At 39.4% G+C, this 21159-nt stretch overlaps 1 protein-coding gene across 2 annotated transcripts in view; it reads left to right on the forward strand.

Annotated features, from left to right (window-relative positions):
* The window catches only part of CERS6 (ceramide synthase 6), a 112474-nt gene that overhangs the window by 85264 nt on the left and 6051 nt on the right, over nt 1-21159 (forward strand). The window contains exons 7-10 of one of the 2 annotated variants that reach the window (XM_034426825.3): nt 4809-4937; nt 8110-8216; nt 15904-16060; nt 17325-17348. In XM_034426825.3, coding sequence (XP_034282716.1) covers nt 4809-4937; nt 8110-8216; nt 15904-16060; nt 17325-17348 — 417 coding nt within the window. The remainder of the gene's footprint in view (nt 1-4808; nt 4938-8109; nt 8217-15903; nt 16061-17324; nt 17349-21159) is intronic. The other variant, XM_034426834.3, reaches the window with a different exon arrangement.

Below are 21159 nucleotides of genomic sequence, written 5' to 3' on the forward strand. Positions count from 1 at the left end.
ATCTAATAACCCTATATCTGGCCACTTCCTAAATTTATTCTGTGAAGGTGCCAAGGAAAAGAAAACATGGTGAAATGGGAAGGTGGTATTTTGATGGAGGGGGCTGGTGCACTTTAGTGCCATGATACCTCAAGAAGCCTCGGTCAGTGGCATTTCAAGGAGAGCAGCTTATTCTGATTGGTTAATTACATTCTCATTAACTTGATTACCATGATCCTTAAACCCTGAGTAGGTAACGAAGATGACTCCAAGGTCAGTGAACCCAGAACCTCCTGCTTTTCTCCTCACATTCAAAAGCAGAGGATAAGATATTACAAATCTTCCCTACAGACAACTATGGAAGAAACATGCCATAACAATTTTCATCCTTTGGTAGTTGCTTATTCTATCCCAGGGATGGGCAACTATTGGCTTAAGGGCTGGGGAGAAAGATAGATGTAAGTCTATTTTCAATCTGTCTCCCCATGGGTTAGAACAAGAGCGAGCAACTATGACCCCCTTTATGACCTGTGGACTTCAACACCCAGAATTCTGAATTGACCAATATATGGTGGGTCAGGAATTCTGGGAGTTGAAGTCCACAGGTCTTAAAGGACCCGCCCTTGTTCTAACCCATGGGGAGACAGATTGAAAATAGACTTACATCTATCTTTCTCCCCCGCCCTTAAGCCAATAGTATCCAGCAGTATCTGGAAGGAGTATAAAATTAATCATGTTTCACCACCTATTTAAGTCAGAGGCAAAATAAGGTGGCCATTGGGGTACAGGATCTGTGGTATTGGCCAATTCAGGCTGATTCAGGAAGATCCCCTTCCTTCACATTCCTAATCAGCCTTGGTTACTATCATTCTGTTGCATTGTCAAAACCGCACAGTAGTGTAAACTACTCAGCTTGTCCTATGACTACAGCAATTCACATTAATTCTGCAGTCCCAATTTTGTGCAAAGATTGAAACGCTGTGAGTGGGAAAGGGAAAGAGCATAAAGTCAAAATTGCAATGGTGTCCCAGTGAAATGGTGAAATAGTATAAATCTGAAACGATAGGATCCGTTCCATCCCAGTGTCCCACACAAAGCATGGAGGAATCTGGAAGGCTATATAAAGAAAGCAAAAGAGGGGGAGATAAATCCTAAATAAATATCACGCTTATGACTCAGGTTTTTCATGACTCCAATCTGTTGCGTTTTTTTAGAGTGTTCAGCTTTGTTTATGAAAGTATTGTGAGTAAGTGGAGGGGAACTAAAGGTGATTAACAGAGTTCTGCAGACAGACTGACTTCCTTCCTACTGCAGCATGATTGGCAGATTTTTTTTTTCTGCCAGTATATGTCATACAGAAGAGGAATCAACCAGATGCATTACTTACCATGATAGTGCATACATAAAATCAGAACACCACAGATCCAAAGTGAATCAGAATAGAAACAGGAGGGGAACCTATCTTAAGCAGATCTGATCCTGTTTTATTTCTCCAGGTCAAGTTAGCAGCGAAAGTGCTCCCACCTAACTGGGCCTACTGACTTTCAGTTTGACAAATGGTTTTCCTGGCTTCTGACTTCTTGCTATTCACCCTGACTTCACTTTGTACAACAGGCGAATATCTGGTGCATGCCCTTCAACTTTAAAGAATATAAATTGGTCCTTGTGGCTTGAATACAACCTGAGGACTTCTTTTGTAAAGATTTTTCCATGAATTTCATATGCCAGGAAAAGCTTCAAGGCTGTTTCATCGCAAGAGTGGGAGGAGAACTGTTCAATTCCTCCGTACCAAAACTGTGGAAGTTTGAAGTGTCAGCCATACGCTGCTTGGCTTTGACTTATAAGAGGTCCAGGTTTCTTGTAGGCTGTCTTTGCCAACATGATGGGAGGGAGAATCTTTTTTTTTTTTTGTTGAAGTCAATTTATTGTCATGTGGGCAAAGGGTCTAAAATAGATAAAGGAAGAAACGCAAAGGAAGAACATGGAAGGTTTTTTCACCCCTCCATCTGTTAGAAAACCATAGCAGCCTGCCAAGCAGAAATACAGACTGAACAATCTTCATAGCAACTGTGTCTTTTAAAAACCAAAACCAAACTTGTCTTTTGGAATTAATATTGGTGACTTCATTCACATCGCAGCTTTGTATATTAGCTGAGGAGAGAGGCATAGCAAGTCACATCAAAAACTGGATAGTCCTAGGTTATGAATGGTTCACCATATTGCATTGAAAAGACAGATGTGCTCACCCTGCTGTTTAGCAAACTCTTGACAGAAAAGCGTCTTCCAATTGAGTTGATTCCTGATTTTCAAAAGCGTCTTTTTGTTACTGATGTGTTTAGCTCTGTTTGGTTGAGGTTTTATGAACAGGATCTGCAAATCAGGTGCATATGATCAGATCGGCATTCTACAAAAATAACCTGATAGAACAGATGCCATTTTTTTTTCATAGCTCATAATGAGCCATGAGGGATGAATTATCCTTATTGGTTATCATCATGTGCAGCTTGTGTATGCTTAAGAGGCATGTGTGGGCAGTTTAATTAGCGTGTTCCTATGTATCGCTATGCTACATTTATGGTGTACAAAAATAATTAAGGGTAGAGAATGTTTATGATTGTCCTAGAATATCTTACCTAAATATCAGTCAAATTTACCAGTGTAACTGTTATGACTAGGTCAGGTCTGTTTTACCAGATATTATTTTTAGAGACTTACCTCAAAGTCATTATTTAAAGGATTTTAGGAAACGGCTACCTTAATAAGATATTGGTGTACTAAAATATTAAGTTGGGGGGAAGAAATTTAGATTCATCTATATAGCAATTAAGTATTTCCTGCAAAAGCAGATGAAATACTGACATTTACTTCCAGTCATAACCTAGCCAAGAGCAATCTATGGTAGATTTGTTCCTTTGTGCAGGTATTTATGAAGAGTAGCTAATGCCAGTTTTGAAACTATAGTAGCTGCTAATTACCCTGTACCATAGAGATATGCATGTGTATAATTTTATTTTCCAGATTTCTGAAAATAACTATCAAAATATCCTAAAAAACTGTCTGCCTCTTGGGACCTGATTAAAACCAGCAATAGTTAGAGTAATTCAATCATCTTTAGAGAGAAACAGTCTTGGGAGTAGCTAATCCTGCTACTGTGGAATAGTAGAAACTTAAACTATTATCGCAACAATAATCCCATAAAAAGAATATGTGACTCTTTCTTCCAATATCCCATGCATCTGATAGAGGATAAAGTGTATTTTTATATTAAACACACCAGGGGGCAGTCTTGGAATGTCCCCACGTGCTTATTTATTTTATTTTGTTAGATTTATATTCAGATTCCTCCATTGAGCTAAGGGTGCACTTGAACTTGAGTCTTTCCAATACCTGTCCAACACACACTGTCTTTCCCAGAACATTAAGATCACATTCATATTCCTAGGTATTAATTTAAAAAAAAAATCCAAGCTGTCTGGTCCTCCACCATTCTATCTGTGCCATCTCCCAGAGCGAGGAGCATGAAGCCATGTCCCAGAGCAAGGAGCCAAAAATGTTGACCTTCTTTGTAGATTTTAGAGTTTGGGGAATTTAAAGGGCAAAAGGAATGCTTTAATCCTTGAGCCACTCATCTCACCATTTACAACTCCTTAAAAGATGCCCACACATCCTGCTGCAGCCTTTGAGATTGTGCGAATTGCTCAATCTTTTTTTTTTTTAATTTGATTTATATGCCGCCCTTCTCCGAAGACTCAGGGTGGCTTACAATGCGTTAAGCAATAGTCTTCATACTTTTGTATATTTATACAAAATCAGCTTATTGCCCCCACAATCTGGGTCCTCATTTTACCTACCTTAGAAAGGATGGAAGGCTGAGTCAACCTTGAGCCTGGTGAGATTTGAACTTGCAGTAATTGCAGGCAGCTGATGTTAATAACAGTGCTTTAGTCTGCTGCGCTACCAGAGCTCCTTCTGCACTAAGATAAGAGTCAAGAGAGAAAAGAGCAGATCCTTTTAGTTTGCTTTTGAACAGAGGGAAATACTTGGGGTGGACGCCCATCTGACTAAAGTCCATGATCCTTGAAGAAACTGAAAAGCATTTATGAGCATGCATAGATATTTTGGCTCTAGCAGTAAGAGATAGTCTTTCTTCTGCTGCCAAGTTCCTATATACATATATAAAACACACACAATTTGTGTCTTCCCTCCACCCACCAATCTCCCCCCCCCCCATCTCTGCCCTTTTGGTCATCCTGCACTCTGTGGTCTACCCCTGCTAGCCCAAGCTGACCTTTGCACTTCTTTTCCTTCCACTGCTGATGTGGTACATCCAGCTAAGGTAGCTGCTGTCCTTCGTGAGGCCCTCATGTAGCCTCCCCAAATTTTCATCAAAGGCAGCAAGTGCCTCAGCTGAGCATGACTTCATCAGTTGGCATCAGCCACAAAGATCAGCTGGAGGCAATGTGGGGTGGCAGCGAATGGAGGTAACTGTAAGGACTGTTAAACGAAGACTTATACTGTGAGAATTGGTTGACACAAAGAAAAATTAGACTTCCTTACTCCAAAAATATCAAGGTAGAAAATAAAGACACATGGAAAACTAAAACCGATTTATGTAATGCAGTGGTGGGTTGCCCCCGGTTCAGACCGGTTCTATAGAACCGGTGGTAAAACCGGCAGGAGGCTCCGCCCACTGACCCGGACGTCATCAGAATCTGCACATGCTCAGAAGAGCATGCACATGCATGAGCATGATGCGAACCGGTAGTAAAGGTAAGTAGAACCCACCCCTGATATAATGGTGCTTTATTTTCTCTCTCTTTATCTTCCAGGATTTTAGCATCATGTTTACACATCATATTGTGGCAGTCTTATTACTAATTATCTCTTACGTAGTCAACTTCACACGAGTTGGAACCCTGGCTTTGTGTCTTCATGATGTTGTTGATGTCGTGCTGGAGGTAAGAGAGAGTTATTTGTAATAATTCTCTGCTGTCCAAAATGGTCTCTACCTGGAACAAATATTGTACCCTGTGAAAGTTCATAATGTATTGACATTTGTTTTAAAGGACTGTTTCTGTAAGACCATAAATAGCTTTGTATTTGTCTTTGGAAGTGAGACTCATGAACACAATGAGATTGACTTTCTGCACCGTGTTCAGAATCCTTTTTTGTTGTTGTTTATTTTTATCAGTCTGAATAATTTGTGTCATTATCACAATTCATTTAAAACACACTGCTAGATAGTTATATGAGCAAGTTTTAACATGGGCAAGCAACCACACAAGCAAAATGTGACCAAATTTAAAACTACACAACTAAGCATAGCAGCACCGAAAAGAAATAAAACATTCCTGATGTTTTTGCTGTTATGTTTCTGACTAATTTTACCCTGTTGGTTCTTATTCTCCCAGGCATTTAGGAGAGGATATGAATCCAAGCCTAGTGTCATTCTTAGCAGCTAAACCAGACAGGAAACAACCAGATAAACTAATTCTATTTTATTGTAAAGCTACATTTACAGAACCTTGCAAATCTGAAGTTACAGTTCCCCCACTGTCAACTATACAGCCCAATAACTCTGGGAGACTCTTTCCTGAGCCTTTTGCTCCACCAACTATGCAACTGCAAGCTATGCTGTCACTTGTTTGATTGTTCCCTAGGCAGTATCTTTTTATTCGTTCTCCCAAGGTCATTCCCTCATACTATTATACCTACTCAGAAGATTTGCTCCTGCAATCTTTGATATTCTCAGAACCTGCAGCCAACATTTTACTGGTCAGGAGGAAGTTCCAGCTACCTCTCTCAGTCCAAACTCCTCCTAGTCCCAGCTTCCTCTCATCAGAAGAAAATAGGGGCTTTATGGTGTACTAAAATACTTGTCATCATCTGCCTTCAGTCCCCTAAATCTACTACAATGCTTTTGTGAAAACTTTTATGTAAGCCCAAGTATACAGTATTTGAAATATAATCCAAAGAAGGAATTGAGTATAGAGAGATCAAATAACAAGGATGTGATTGAATTAGTACAGAAGAAAAACAAACAGATGACTTTTGAACGGCTGTGGACCGGTGGTGAAATTTTCCGTGGTTCACTATGCATACATGCGCAGTGCATGCCAAATGCACACTGCATGCACACCAAACACACTTCCCGCAGAAAAAGGAGGCTTAAGAAGGTAAGTAGAACAGCGGGGGGGGGAACAGCTGTGCCGCCCGATTTAGATTCGCTAGATTTCCTGCTTTACCTACCAAATATAAATCGCGCGGCATAGCTGATCATCGGAAATACCGGTTTGGACAAACTGGTAGCATTTTTTTACTACCGGTCTGCCCGAACTGGTAACTTTTATTACTACTGGTTCGCCTGAACCGGTGAGAATCGGTAGCATTTCACCCCTGCTGTGGACCCATTTGGGAAAGGGGGCGAGTCTTGAAGATTCCAATTCCCTCTGAAAGTTCCAGGAAAGTCACTGGGCAAATCCATCTTCCTTTAAGCAGTTTTGTTTTCTTAAGTACACCTGAGTTTTAACTTTCACTTTTTAAATTTATTGTTTTACTCTGTTTTTTTGTTCTTAAAAGTTGATCAGCGGTTGAATGCTGATTTATTTCAACCTCAGTTACCTTTTTTTCTTTTTCTTTCCTTTTGATTCATGGGGGGAGGGGGTTGTTTTTGTTTTTTATGTTTTGGAATTTTTCTTTTAACTTTGGATTGAAATATCCAGAAAATATCTATCCTGTTTCCTTCTGCTTCATCGTTGTTCGTTTCCTAATCAAGTTACACAGAGTTACAATATATCAGGTTATAGATAATTAATGGTGCCTGAAATCTAAGAAAAGCCTGTGGGGTAGCATGCAGCTTTTAGTTGAATGGTTTTTTTAAAACATTTGATAAGATGATAATGGCCATGGAAAATATGCAGACGCATGTAGTTTTGGATAAGTTAGATTTACAAAGGGCTTCTGATCTGAAAGTTGCAGACCAAAGAGATATCCCCACAGCCGGAGAACTAACTGGCTTGATCTCATGTGTCTCTTTGAAGTTCAAGCCTGCGTATTCTTACAGTACTAGGAGCCTGACTGAACAGGGAAGTGACATTCTTTTCTCCTACAAAAAGGAGGGAGATTGGAGAATGGATTTATTACACCTAACTGGAAACCACTTCTATTTGGACTTTGTTGGGACTTACTATGGAGACTGAATTTATTATATCTAATTAGATAGCAATTGATATGAGATGGCATTAAGAAACAAATGTGGATATTTGATTCAGGATGAATTACTTTTAACTTTTGGGATGATTTGGGATAGATAAGATGTCATGGAAAATTTTCTATGAGTGGATTACAATAACAGTTTGTTAACAGAGACTTTTGAAAACTTAACTTTGACATTTTTATTATTCTTTTTTCAATTAACTATTTTGTCATTAATATAATATGTAGAAGACAGGTCAATAATTTGCAAATTGATTTACTAGTCATTTTTTATTTTTTTTGGGGGTGCCTGTGTCACAAGAGGTGGGAACCAATATTGTAGTAATGTATTAATTGATATTCAATTGGGGGATAATGTGTGTATATGTCTTGGCTTTTTTTCTTTTAATGCACTTGTTTAATGTCTTGATTTTGGGGGGGATTAATGGTTTTTAAAAAATCTTTTTTGTCTTTTGGGGAATCTTATATGTTAACTTCTTTTGAATAAAAGAAAAAATGATGGAAAAAATGAAAAAGCAAACAGAAGTGTGAAAAAAGAATTCTAGTAATTTTTCTAGGGATTAGATCTTGTTGAACTCAGAATGTGTTGAATAAGCTTAAGTTTGGAGTGCTGGAAAAACAAAAAAAATATAATATTATAACAATATATTATTTATATTTATAATAATATTATAAATATTATAATTTATTATCATCAAGAAATAAAGATGGCATATAGCAGTAGAGACATTAAAAAATAAGATGAGAAGTGTTAATGGATAGCATCAACTTTTGCCCTCGCAATACTCTACAAAGTTTCAAAGCAAAAGTAGTAAGGGCAATAAAAAATTGAAATAGTGACAGCGCATGCTTGGATATTTTATATGGTACAATTACTTTAGAAAGAAAGTGACCTATTTCCTTTTCTTGTTACAGGCAGCCAAAATGGCAAACTACTGCAAGTTTCAAAAACTCTGCGATTTCCTCTTCCTTATGTTTGCTATTATTTTCATTATTACTAGGCTTGGAATATATCCTTTATGGTAAGTTGTATTTTTTTTCCATGGAATTGCATATGCTAAGACAACCTTCCTCAATCTGGAAACCTGTGGATTTGTTGGGCTGCAGTTCCCTAAGTTTCTATCAGGCATGGCCACAGATGGCTCCAGGTTTTATGGAAGACTGTTCAAGGACTGTATATGAAGAACCTGTTGGTGCTCTGTTGTTTTCAGAACTCTGTTGTTTTCAGAACTCTAGTTTTTTTTTTTAGTGTGATATTTTTCCCCTAATGAAAAATCAGTGAATCCGAGCAGGAAGAGAGCATTGCCAAAATTACAACCATCCAAATATTAGATGTCAAATTAACATCTACTTTTTTATTATACAGATTGATTGATTGATTGATCGATTGGTTGATTGATTGATTGATTGATTGATTGATTGATTGATTTGGAAACTTATATTGCCACTTATTTACACATGGCGACTCAAGATGGCTTTCAAGAATATAAAACCTCATATAAAAACAATAAAAATAAATTAATAATAAATTAATAAAATAATATAATAAAAAAAAACCCTCACCCCCTGCCCTGGTGACAACCCATCACATGAGCCATTTAATGGGCTCCATCCTGCTCTGCATTCCCCAAGCCCGCTGGCAGAACCAGGTCTTCAGTGCCTTCCAGAAGAGTATTAGAGTGGGGGCCATTCTAACCTCTGGAGGAATGATGTTCCAGATTGCTTTATAGTGTTGTGACTATGGTAATAATAGCCTGGAAAAGATGTGGCTCTCAGCTAGGTGACCATTTAGGTGTAACTTGCTGGAGTTCAACGCTGTGTCCACTTCTCTTAGTGGCAGGTTACAGAAATTGGATGCGTTTTGCATTCTGTGACAACAGAAATTGTGGAAAGGCATGCCCCTGAAGCCTAACCTTAAAAGATCCTCTAAACCAGGTGTCTGCAACCTTAGCAACTTTAAGACTTGTGGACTTCAACTCCCAGAATTCCTCAGCCAGCGAACTGGCTGAGGAATTCTGGGAGTTGAAGTCCACAATTCTTAAAGTTGCCAAGGTTGCAGACACCTGCTCTAAACTTTCCTACAGCTTTGCCAAATCTAAAAGTAACTCCAGCGGCTTGATAAACTCTCATTTCTTTTTAAGAAAAGTTAAAACTCTGTGTGTTCTGTACTCTGGCACAATAGCATGCCTTTCCCACAACCCAAGATGTCCTTGAAGGCAATACAGGAAGACTCCCTACCCATGAGAGACAATGCCCCATGACTCTGGACACACAGAAACAACAGAGCATGTGCTTCTCCAGTGCCAGTGGTGGGTTGCCCCTGGTTCGGTCCGGTTCTATAGAACCGGTAGTAAAACCGGCGGGAGGCTCCATTCACCCGCCACAACATCATCGGTGATCTGTGCATGTGCAGAAGCACGGGCGAGCGAAGAGAGCGCGCAAGCGCGCTCCCATTCTCCCATTATGAATCAGTAGTAAAGGTAAGTAGAACCCACCCCTGTCCAGTGCCTATATTACAGAGACATTTGTCTCGCCATTGTTGCAATTCTACATTTTCCTTCAGCTTTCAAATACCAACCCTGCTACAAGATATAATGTTGCCAGGTTCTGTGCAGTGGTGCTTAAAATCTGTCAGATGATGCACCTGTGCCAAAAACTAGACTAAATGAGCATGTAGTTCATCATGCTAGAGTGCTCTGTAATTTGATAGATTTATCTGCCCCATACTAAAGTTTATGCTTCCCTGCTGCCATCTAATGCTCCTACTCCTCCTTTTAGATATTCACTGCTTATTTTATATATTTTAGCGTTATATAATGATTAATATTTTTGATGCTTTCTAATTGACTGTACCCACCCTCCTTATGCTGCTTTTGACCGTAATAAAAATTTGATTGACTGGGTGATGCCTGGATTTTTCATTATCTTCCCTAATCCATCTGTTGAAATTCAGTGGAAGCTCAGTAGCAGATTTCTATTTTTCCTTGCTGCTTTCCTCTCAGTGTAATTACATTTTGAAAATGGCAGAAGTCACTAGGACTGGATTACTCAGCAGGAAAAAAAAATTGCGGTAGAGGATGGGTCTTCAGCTACATTCAAAAGTTTGCGGCAGAATTGACCTAAGACATGCTCTTGAATAATATTCAGTGTATCGTCTCCTTCAACCCAACACCCTGCTATAGATTGGATTGCAATTTTTATGAAACCTTGCACTTCCTTTGCAGTTTGCTTGGATTTTGGAGGTCGTGGTGTGTATTTTGAGGCTAGAATTTCCTTTCTATAAAGTATTTGAGATCTGGAACAAGGTCTTTTATATTCAGCAGCTCACTTTTAAAAAAAAAAAAAGTATATGTATACAAACAGAAAAACAGCATTCGGATTGCTAATTTTCTGTTCTGTTATGTTTGCTTTTAATCTCATCTTTTTCCTCCAGGAAATTAACATTTTGTAATTAGCTACACTCAGAACAATGTTTCTGTCAGCATTCCAGAAAAAAACCTGTTCTCCAAGTAAAGACACGGAAGCAAGCATTTTCCAAAGTCCTCTTTACTAGAATAGGCATACTGGCACATCTGGGAAATCCCGAATCTGAAAAGCCCGGGCTTTCCTTCAGTAATTCAAAGCTCTCAAAAACATCCCATTTCTCCCCAGTCGGTCATATGCTCCAATCAACATCCGTTCCACCTCAACTCAGCCCCTGACCTTGACCGATGGGAAGAATGCTATTATGTCTAATAATTCTCCTCTCCTAAATCCCCCCCTCTTACTTTCCCACATATGAGGAGATGGCAGCATTGAAGCTTCTGGCCTAATATGGCTTCCAAGGCTGACCGTTTCCTTAAATCTAGTAAATGGTCTGATCTCTAGATTTTTAATTACAATTCATATAAATCCCAACCAGTGGTAAAGATTTGTTAAGAATGTTGTTCAAAAACCATTTTAATTAATTGGGCAATTAACAAATTAAGATTTGGTGATTCCTGTACGTTTTGTCACACAAATGTTATCTTAAACAAGCAGCTACTTAAATTGGGAAAGATAAAATCTACTTTTGTAATATAAATATATTACCCATTCTTGTCTGAGTTATATGGACCACAAAAAAAGGTAGACGCTGTTAATTCTTTTGTGGGTTGCATTTAATTAAGTATCATAAAGTAATTAGACACGGTTTCAGGTATTTTTTTAATTAAGTATCCTAAGGAACAAAATTATGATAAAAATCAAAACTATGAAGTAAAACAACCTTCCATGTAGAGAGTGCAGCTAGATATTTTCTATCTTATTGTTTCATCTGTTTTTTAGTATTAGCATTTATATTATTTATTATATTGTATTTTTATAGTTACATACTGTTCTGTGTTTCATATAGAATGAAGGGTAATTAAAAGTGTTTAGTCATTATATTTTAAAAATGGAAGGCAATGGAGAATTGCAAAAAAAAATGCATTTGAAAGGAAGTCTTTTCCAGTAGGATTTTAAGGTTTGTCAAAGATTTTAATACTTGTTGCTAAAATAGAATATTAAATGTAAATTAAAGAAAGTACGTACAGTATATGGTTCAAACTCATATAATTGCATTTTCTCTGACATTTCTCCTGAGAACTAAGAATTGAAACAATTTTTAACAGTGAATCTGTATTATTCTGTAGCTATAAGAAAGTCAGATTTTTTTTTCATATGAATGAAAGTGTACTCAGTTTCTCTTAGAAATATTAGTTACGTGAACCTAGAAATTTCTTCTATCACAGTGACTGTAATCATGCATCATAGCAAGCCAGAAGGTAGATTCCTTGATCTGGGCTTAGCTAATGTATGAACTGCTAATTGTGATCTGTTCAATGAACAGTAGTTAAGCAAAAAGTAGTTAAAAGGAGCCCTGGTAGCGCAGCAGACTAAAGCACTGTTATTAACATCAGCTGCCTGCAATTACTGCAAGTTCAAATCTTACCAGGCTCAAGGTTGACTCAGCCTTCCATCCTTTCTAAGGTAGGTAAAATGAGGACCCAGATTGTGGGGGCAATTGCTTGTTTGTTGTTTTGTTTTATTAAATTTGTATACCACCCTACTCCCGAAGGACTCAGGGCGGTGAACAGGCACAGAATAAAATACATAAATACAAAAGTTAGAAACAATTTAAAACCAAATTAAATAATTTAGCCCAAGACAATTAAAAATCTCAAAAATTTAAAACAAATTAAAATTTCAGTTTAAAAATTTAAAAGAAAGGGGAGAAAATTAGGCCAGGCCGGCTTGCTGGAATAGGAGGGTCTTAAGAGCACGGTGGAAAGTGCGCAGATCCGGGATCCTCCATATCTCCGGGGGGAGCTCGTTCCAGATAGTGGGTGCCCCCACAGAGAAGACCCTCCCCCTGGGGGCCGCCAGTCGACACTGCTTGGCTGACGGCACCTGGAGGAGCCCCTCTCTATGAGAGCGTACCGGCCGGTGAGAGGCTGTTTGTGCTAGTAGGCGGTCCCGTAAATAACCAGGTCCTAAGCCAGGGAGCGCTCTAAAGGTGGTAACCAAAACCTTGAAGCGCACCTGGAAGACAACCAGGAGCCAGTGCAGCTCGCGCAGGAGAGGTGTCACACGGGAGCCCCATGTTGCTCCCATAACCACCCACGCGGCCTCACTCTGCGCCAGTTGGAGCCTCCGGGTGCTCCTCAAGGGGAGCCCCATGTAGAGAGTGTTACAATAGTCTAGGCGGGAGGTGACGAGGGCATGAGTGACTGTGTGTAGGGAGTCCCGATCCAGAAAGGGATGCAACTGGCGAATCAGGCAGACATGATGAAAAATCCTCCCGGTCACGGCCGTCAAGTGCTCTTCTAAAGACAGCCGTGAATCCAGGAGGACGCCCAAGTTGCGAGCCTTCTCCGTGGGGGCCAGCGATTCGCCCCCAATAGTCAGCGATGGCGTCAACTGACTATATCGGGACGTTGGAAACCACAGCCACTCGGTCTTGGATGGGTTGAGCCTGAGCCTGTTCCTCCCTATCCAGATCCGCACGGCCTCCAGGCACCGGGACATCACTTCAAGGGCATTGTTGGGGTGACTATACAAAGCTGACTTTGTATAAATATACAAAAGTATGAAGGCTATTGCTTAATGCATTGTAAGCCTTCATACCTGAGTCTTCGGAGAAGGGCGGCATATAAATTAAATTAAAACAAAAAAAAACCCATGACAAAGTACCACCTGTGAGCCAGGTCAATATGTTTGATTTTTTTCCATCATATTCTTTCCACCATTCACAATTTCACCCAGTGGAATATCTATTTGAGTCATATTACTCCCATTCTCACATACAGTACCAGTTATGCCATTGTGCCTCATACATTTATGGGCACTTATTGAGAAATTTGAAAGGTTTGCATAGACCATTGAAAACATAAGTCTTTTAAGACTGTGGATGATACATTTTGCTTTTAATTAAATTGATGGAAATTAGTGCGTTGAAGAAAAACTATGATCTCTAATTCATAACAATTAGCAATTGTGGAATCTAGCAATTCCTCTTGCTACCTTTCAACTTCTGTCTGCATTACCTTTTCTCATTATGGTATACTTTAGGCCACTGCTTAATTCAACTATCTCTTTGAACTTCTGAGTCTTCAGTTACCAGCCATGTTAACTAGAATTAAAGAAGTTGGAATCAAGAATCATGGAGAAGATACCATAATGGGAAAAATCTGACTGATTTTATCAGGCTTCATTTAACCATCCTTTTGAAAATATTCCTTTCTCTTTCTCAGAGAATAGCAGCTCCTCGGTTTAAGTCCAGAACATTCAAGATCATTCTGTAAAATTATCTCTCCTTGCTTTCAAGTTTCATTTCAATTCATGAATGAAATTCATTTATTCCTCTTCCTTGTCTCTGGACTCTACTGATGTGTCTCCCCTTTGTATCTCCTACCTTTAGAATCTTCAGTCACATCCTGTATAAAGGTTAATCTCCACTTTTCCATGCAACCCCAGATTTTGTTTCCTCACAAACATTGAATTACAAATATAAGCAAATTAACGCTTCAAATTTCTTGGTGTTACAGAATTTTCCCCTAAAATAAAAATTCATAATATGGACTACTGAAGCTAACTTGCTGAAGAGGCCATCTGGTGGTTATATTTGGTTCATTACCACATTTCCTTGGAGGGGGGGAAAAAAAGCTAATACAAAATGAATAATCCTGCAAGTCCAATGAAATAAATATGACTTAGAGTTTCATGCCACATTTATTTTTTGTTTGATGTATTTCTTAAAAAGAAATCTAAAACTCAACCATACCTTTAAAAATATCCACCCTCAAGATAACACATGCCCTTCTACATGCAAACAAAATCCTGGAAAAGTAAAGATTAAAAGAGCAGTCTAACTGAAGAATTGTTGCAAAATAAAACAAGTCTCTAAAGCAAAAAAGGACAGCAAATTTAGCAGGAAATTACTTGGATCACTTGTAGGCAATTGTTTGTGCTTGCCCCCACTAGAACCAACAGAGTGTGCATGCTCTGTGTCCCTTCTATTACCCTGTTTCCCTGAAAATAAGACATCTCCTGATAATAAGCCCAATCGGGCTTTTGAGTGCATGCACTAAAATACCCCCCCCTGAAAATAAGCCCTCCCCGAAAATATTTAAACGCACGTGCAGCCCGTCTCCACCATTTCTTCTGGTTAGGGTTAGGGAGACAGAGCTGGAAATCAGGTAAAACGGCAAGAGGACCCCAGTCCTGCTCCACGCGCCCCAAAATAATATGATCTCCCCGAAAATAAGGCCAAGCACTCATTTCGGGGTTCAAAAAAATATAAGACAGGGTCTTATTTTCGAGGAAACACGGCAAATATCATTTCTCTGTCATAACACCTATCCTGTGGAACACCATCCTTCCAGGATGATAATTTTGACTCTTTTGACCATTCATAGAAGACATTAGATACCTCATTGTTCCTTCTGGTACTTAGGCTAGAGTGCTAAATAAGCCATACTTTTGATTTGATTGGTAGTTGTTTTTTTCCACAAATGAAGGCAAATATACATGTCCCTGGATAATGTTGCAAAATCTGATCTGGGTCAATCACTGGGACCAGAGGTTTACTCGTCTGAGCTTTTGGACTCATGCTACAGCCTGTATTGTTTCTTTTTTTAAAAAAACAACTGATTATGAATGTGGTATGGTTTTAAACTTTAGACATATATTTTAGTTTTTGATAGTTTATTTTAACAAATTATCTTATCGTTACACATTATGTTTTGCTTTTTAATCTTCTGTTTCTTGCTTAAAGATATTGTTGTGAAATAGATGTGGTATAAATATAGATTGTCAACCAGCATTTTAATAGAAGTCAATCAAGCAGCTCACATGGAAGTAGTCGTAGGCTAGCAAACTCAACAGAAATGGGTATGATTCTATAGAGGGTTCTCGAAATAGGTGGAGCAAAAGCAGGATATAAATGTAAGAAACTTCTTTTTTAAAAAAGGAGGGAAAGGGGAATGGGGATTAAACAAATAGGAATACACTAGTCCTCTGTGAATCAAATGTGTAAATTCTGCATGAATAGAAAAGTAATCTTTGACGGTTTCGTCTCCAAGTTCATAAAAGCTGTATGAAATCTCCCTTGCTATCTGCTTGACTGCTACAGTAAATATCTCTGTGATAAAGTGATTGGTAAATGATCTATGTCTCACGAGTGTGCATCTCCCTCCCCATTTCTTTCAGGGTACTGAACACTGTATTCTTCGAACTGCCTGAAATTGTTGGTGGTTTTCCTGGTTTATCAATCTTTGTCATTTTACTTTTGATACTTCAAATTCTCCACTGCTTTTGGTCCTATTTAATAATAAAGGCAGCCTATAAAGCTGTTTTGAAAGGCAAGGTAAGATCAATGGGGATGGGGTTTTTTTTCTTGATGTCTTTTAATCATCTACTTTTCCAGTGAATATTCTTGCATGCTTTATTGACCTTTTTGACAGTGGAAGTCTGTTAGGATTGTTAGGGTAGCTTTGTTAGGATTTCTGACTTTAAATATGTTGCTAAAGAGACTCACAATAAACATAAGATCAGTTCTTCCAATAAACATAAACTCAGTTCTTGTTATATCTATATCTTAATACATTATATGAATTCAACTATAACAGCTGGCAAATTGTGGTTCTCCAAAGAGTCACTCAGCACTATTGTATTTTACCTCAGAATAGAATCTGTAGGTGGGTATCCCACTCTCTGAAAGGTTCAAAGGCTGAACTTTGAGCTCTATACATAAGGAAACTCATTGAGCCTTGTATTTTAGGTTGTCTGTATTTTTTTTTCTTATTTATCTACCCGATTTCTGAACTAAATTCTAGTTTCCAGTGGAAAGATCGTTTTGAACTGCTCCTTTAAACTGCCTAATTGCAGTGAAACAGCAAGGTGAAACAGCCTATTGTGCTTCTCTTCAGCCTGGTTTTCTGGAAATAGTTTAGGCTATTGTGCTAACTCAGCCAACTGTGGTTTATTCAATGAAACCTGGCTAAGCAAACATTTGCATGTGGTTTAGCCACTGTGAGTCTGAAATATTTATTTTTGACGATCTGACTATGTATTTATTATTTGAGTATTAGATTGAATATATTATTCTGGTTCAAGTGATTGTTGTTGTAGTTTTGTGCTTAGTTCATCACCAGAACCATTTTTTCTTAAGCAAAGGTCTGTTTCTTAGGACCAGAAGAATCTCTCTACCTGTGCGTGTGTATACTTGTCAGGGGTATATTTTCAATTCTTTTTGAAAGCACTTGTGCAGTTACAAATATGCATTGATTTTCATGCATTGTATTTTTCTTTTTTAAAAAAAATATGTGTGGAAAATATAATACATACATACATACATACATACATACATACATACATACATACAACCTTAAAAAGGCATTATGCAAAACAGCCCCAAGCAGTTGCAGAATGTGAAACCACAAATCTACCCAGACATCTTATCTTTAGACTGATAGCTGGAGTTCTGTGCGGTTTCTGTGTCTTCCAGACTGATCCGCATACTGGAAGGTATTTAACTGATGTTCTGGTAGGCAGCCTCTTGCTTCATGGGAAAACTGCATGTGACTTCTTTCTAAACCTTCTTAATCATTTCCTTTCTGCTGCCTCTGAAGGCTGGGAAGTGGAATCCTTTGCATGTAAGTTTCTCTGGTAGGAAGAACACAGTACAGTATCTCTTTCTGTGGGCTTGCCGCTTCTCTCCTTTCTTTTCTGTGTCCTTTAATTATTCAGCTGAATATTCACTTTGCTAAAGATTGCATGCTCTTTGCAGCTCTGGAACCAGCAATTTGTTTTTGTTTTCTTCCTTAGTGTTTTCCCACAAGGGCAGGGTCTACTTTTTTTTTTCAAATCAACTGAGTGTTGATCCATTGGATGCGACATGAATTGACCAACTGTCTTGTTGACCGAGCCTGACATCATACAATAGCTAACCATTAGCTCCATGAGCCGCGGTGGCACAGTCATTAGAGTGCAGTACTGTGGGCTACTTCTGCTGATTACCGGCTGCCAGCAGTTTGGCAGATCGAATCTCATCAGGCTCAAGGTTGACTCTGCCTTCCATCCTTCCGAGGTCGGTAAAATGAGGACCCAGATTGTTGGGGGCAATATGCTGACTCTGTAAACCGCTTAGAGAGGGCTGTAAAGCACTGTGAAGCGGTATATAAGTCTAAGTGCTATTGCTATTATTTAGCATATTCCTAGACAGAAAATATATAAAGCTACCGGTATTTGACTTTTCTTCTCTTGACCTCCTGTTCTGCGGACCTTTTCAGGATGGAAACATTTAAATATGAAAAAAGGGGGAATTTTTTCTGGAGTTGCCCCCAGCCGAGTTTATCATTTCTATCCTGCCATTAACTTACAGGAGGGATAATTAAAAGTATTTCCAATGGCCCACAAGCCTATGTGAAAATTTTATGGAATGTGTTGTGGCCCACCAGCAGCCTGCGTGGATCGTGGCTGATCCTGACGACGAGGAGGCTGGTGTGGTGTCGCGTCAGCAGCCTGCGCAGCCGGCACTCGCATCGGACAGCAAGGAGGCTGAAGAGGATCTGGTGCCAGAGGCAGAGACTCAGCCAGGGCCTTCAGAACCTCCAGAGGTTTCTTCAAGTGGAGAGAGCAAAGAGGAAGAGCCTCTCCTCAATGCTCGAGCACACAAGACTGCCAAAAGGCAGGAGTGGCTACTCAGGAGGAGGAGGTCTCCTCAAGAGTAAGGCTTGAGGATAATTGGCCACTCCCTTCGCCTATTAAGTCACACGTGGTTAGTCAGTTTCTTGCTGGAAACAACTTGTAATTATCATCAGAGCATTTTTGGAAAAGTCTTATCGTATTTTGTTTTCTGGGCTGGTTGCCAACCTTTGCCGGACTTTGGTTTATTCTTGCTACTTAATAAATTTGCTAAGGACTGTTGGTGTGTGTCAATATCCTCGGAAATCCGGAGCTGGGGCAGAACAGAATGTTACTAGATAGGGCTATTTATTTCCTTTGGTCTGGTGATCATAAGAACAGTAACCAGCACAGAATTTTATTTCTGCTTTGCCAATGGCTTTCATCCTACATTTGAATTCAATATACAATCTACTATTTGGCCATGAAATAATAGGTGTCCTATGCACATCCAGCAAGACTTCAGAGGCTTTAGATGCTAGCGTTCCTTTCTTATGCAGTGCTAAAATTCATTACATGCATCAAATTCACACCCTTGCAGGTTCACTCAACCATCCATCCCTTTGTCACTTTTGATACTGCTTGGCCTTTTTCTGAGGCTCCTTTTTCTGTTTATCAGGGGTTGTTTTTTTTTTTCATTCTGCTCAAAATTTACTGCCTGCTGTTATGCCAAATGCAATTCACGATCAGGGATTTTATTATATAGCACATTACTTCATAGTATATTGAGCGCTCATTGATGCAGGAGTAGGGAGCCTTTTGGTAGTAGGGCTGGGGGGAGAGCGGAGAGTCAGAATAAACAGAACAATATTAAGAATACAGATGGGGCTGGAATTTTACAGGATTTCTCCTCATTTTTCTACAATGTATTTTCTCTGATTAACTATGTTAAGATTATATAAAGTGCAGTCTTCATATTTCCTACCTCAATATGGCAGGCAACTGCTAATCTGGGGAGAGTGCACCATTCAAGGTCAAGATTAGAGGTAGCTCTGAGAACTATCCTAAAAATAAGAACTTGGGAGCCACATATGGTGGTTGGATTACCAATTGCCCATCTTACATCAATGGCTTGTTAGTTGTTCATGCCCTTCCCAACTGCCATACTTTCTTTGCTGCTGCTTCTTGGCACACACCCTCTCCTGCTTATCTTGACTGCCACTGCAGACATAGCTTCCAGTTCTGATCTCTCTTCTGATCAGTCAAAAGCACGATTGCATGCTTTCTGTAATCTCAAATCCTGTTTTTTTTCCCTTTACTATGATAGCAAGTGGTTTGTTTTGTTGTTTTTTGGTTTTCATAATCCAATTTGAAGCCATGACTGGTAATGCCCGCAGAAGCTTCCTATGTTGTTTATTGAGGCCAACATTTCTTCAACATCCAAACTGTTCTTTTTCTGTTGATATCTTTACTAGAGACATTACCAGTTAAATGCTTGGTTTGTCAAAAGAAAATGTATTTACCAATGGGAACTCTAGACAAAGAACGCATAATCAAAATTGTCAGCTGGAATCTCTTACGGCTATTTTGGCAAATCTAGTAGCATAAGCAATAACAACTGCAAGACGGATATCTGGTATAAACTTTCAATACTGTATACTAGTATAGGTTTGCAAGAAGTCATAATATGCCATTGCTGTTCCTCTCTTTGTTTATATGGAGAGGAAGAAAAATTGAAAGCCTAAGCTGTAGATCCATGGATCAGATTTACTGATTATCTGCCATTCCTTCCTCAAAGTGGGTGTCAGACTACATTATTTTATTGACAAGGGACATTCAGAGTGATATCAGGAATAAAGTAATGCTAAAGCTTGCCTTAGATGCAACAGAAGTTGAGACAAGTATATCTTGAAGAGATTCTGGGAAATATTGTATAAGGGAGGGAGGGAGGGAGGAAGGACCACAATAAAAGAAGTTAAAAAGGTGAGGTTAGGAGGCAGCAGAAATGGGAGAAAGGAGCAAGATGGAATTAAGAGCCTACAGAAAGTTAGCATATTTTAGTTTATGATTGTTAAATGTTATACCCTGTATTTGCTCTGGGAAGTCCAGGGTGGGGGGAGGGGGGTTGGAGGGAGAGGGGGGATGGGGAAAAAATTGTTGTAATATTTGATAAAACTTTTTAATAAAAAAAATAAATGGGAGAAAGGATGAAACAGAGGTATCTAGCCACTTTTGTTTGTTTGTTTGTTTTTGTCTGTCCCACTGGCGTATATGCAATAGTGCAAAACCCGGTGCTCGAGTCTAATCTAGTTCTCAAGTCTAACAAATGGATCTGTCTGCTGTCTAACTTCTCCTTGAACTCTATAAACTGCTCTTTTTCCTCCCAGCCTAACTCTAGTACCAGATATAAGATGGGCTGGGAGAGGGAAAGCCTGAACTGATCAGATGCAGAAGGTAAAGTAGCAGGAAAAAAGGAAAGGATTGAGCTCTTCTCAACTAAGTGTCCTTTCTAGCACAAAGCCCATAACCTGGTCCTCACCAGGGGTGGGCTTCAAAAATTTTAGCAAGGGGTTTTCTGCCCGGTTGCTGGGTGGGCATGGCCATGGTGGGCATAGCCTAGTCAGCATTTTTGTCCTCTCTGGGCTCCGGAGGCTTTCCTCAACCCTCCGGGAGGATGAAAATGGCGTCCCCAGGCTCCGGAGGCCCTCCGGAGGCCAGAAACAGGCCTGTTTCCGGCCTTTCTGAACTTCCGGTAGGCCCATTTTACACCGTCCCCGAGCGTCTGCGCGCACCCTGCACTTCCTGCATCCAAAACGGGCCATGTGGGGACTCCTGGGAGGG

Source organism: Pantherophis guttatus, chromosome 1 (genome assembly GCF_059756535.1).
Source record: "Pantherophis guttatus breed Tessera chromosome 1, ASM5975653v1, whole genome shotgun sequence".
NCBI lineage: Eukaryota > Metazoa > Chordata > Lepidosauria > Squamata > Colubridae > Pantherophis > Pantherophis guttatus.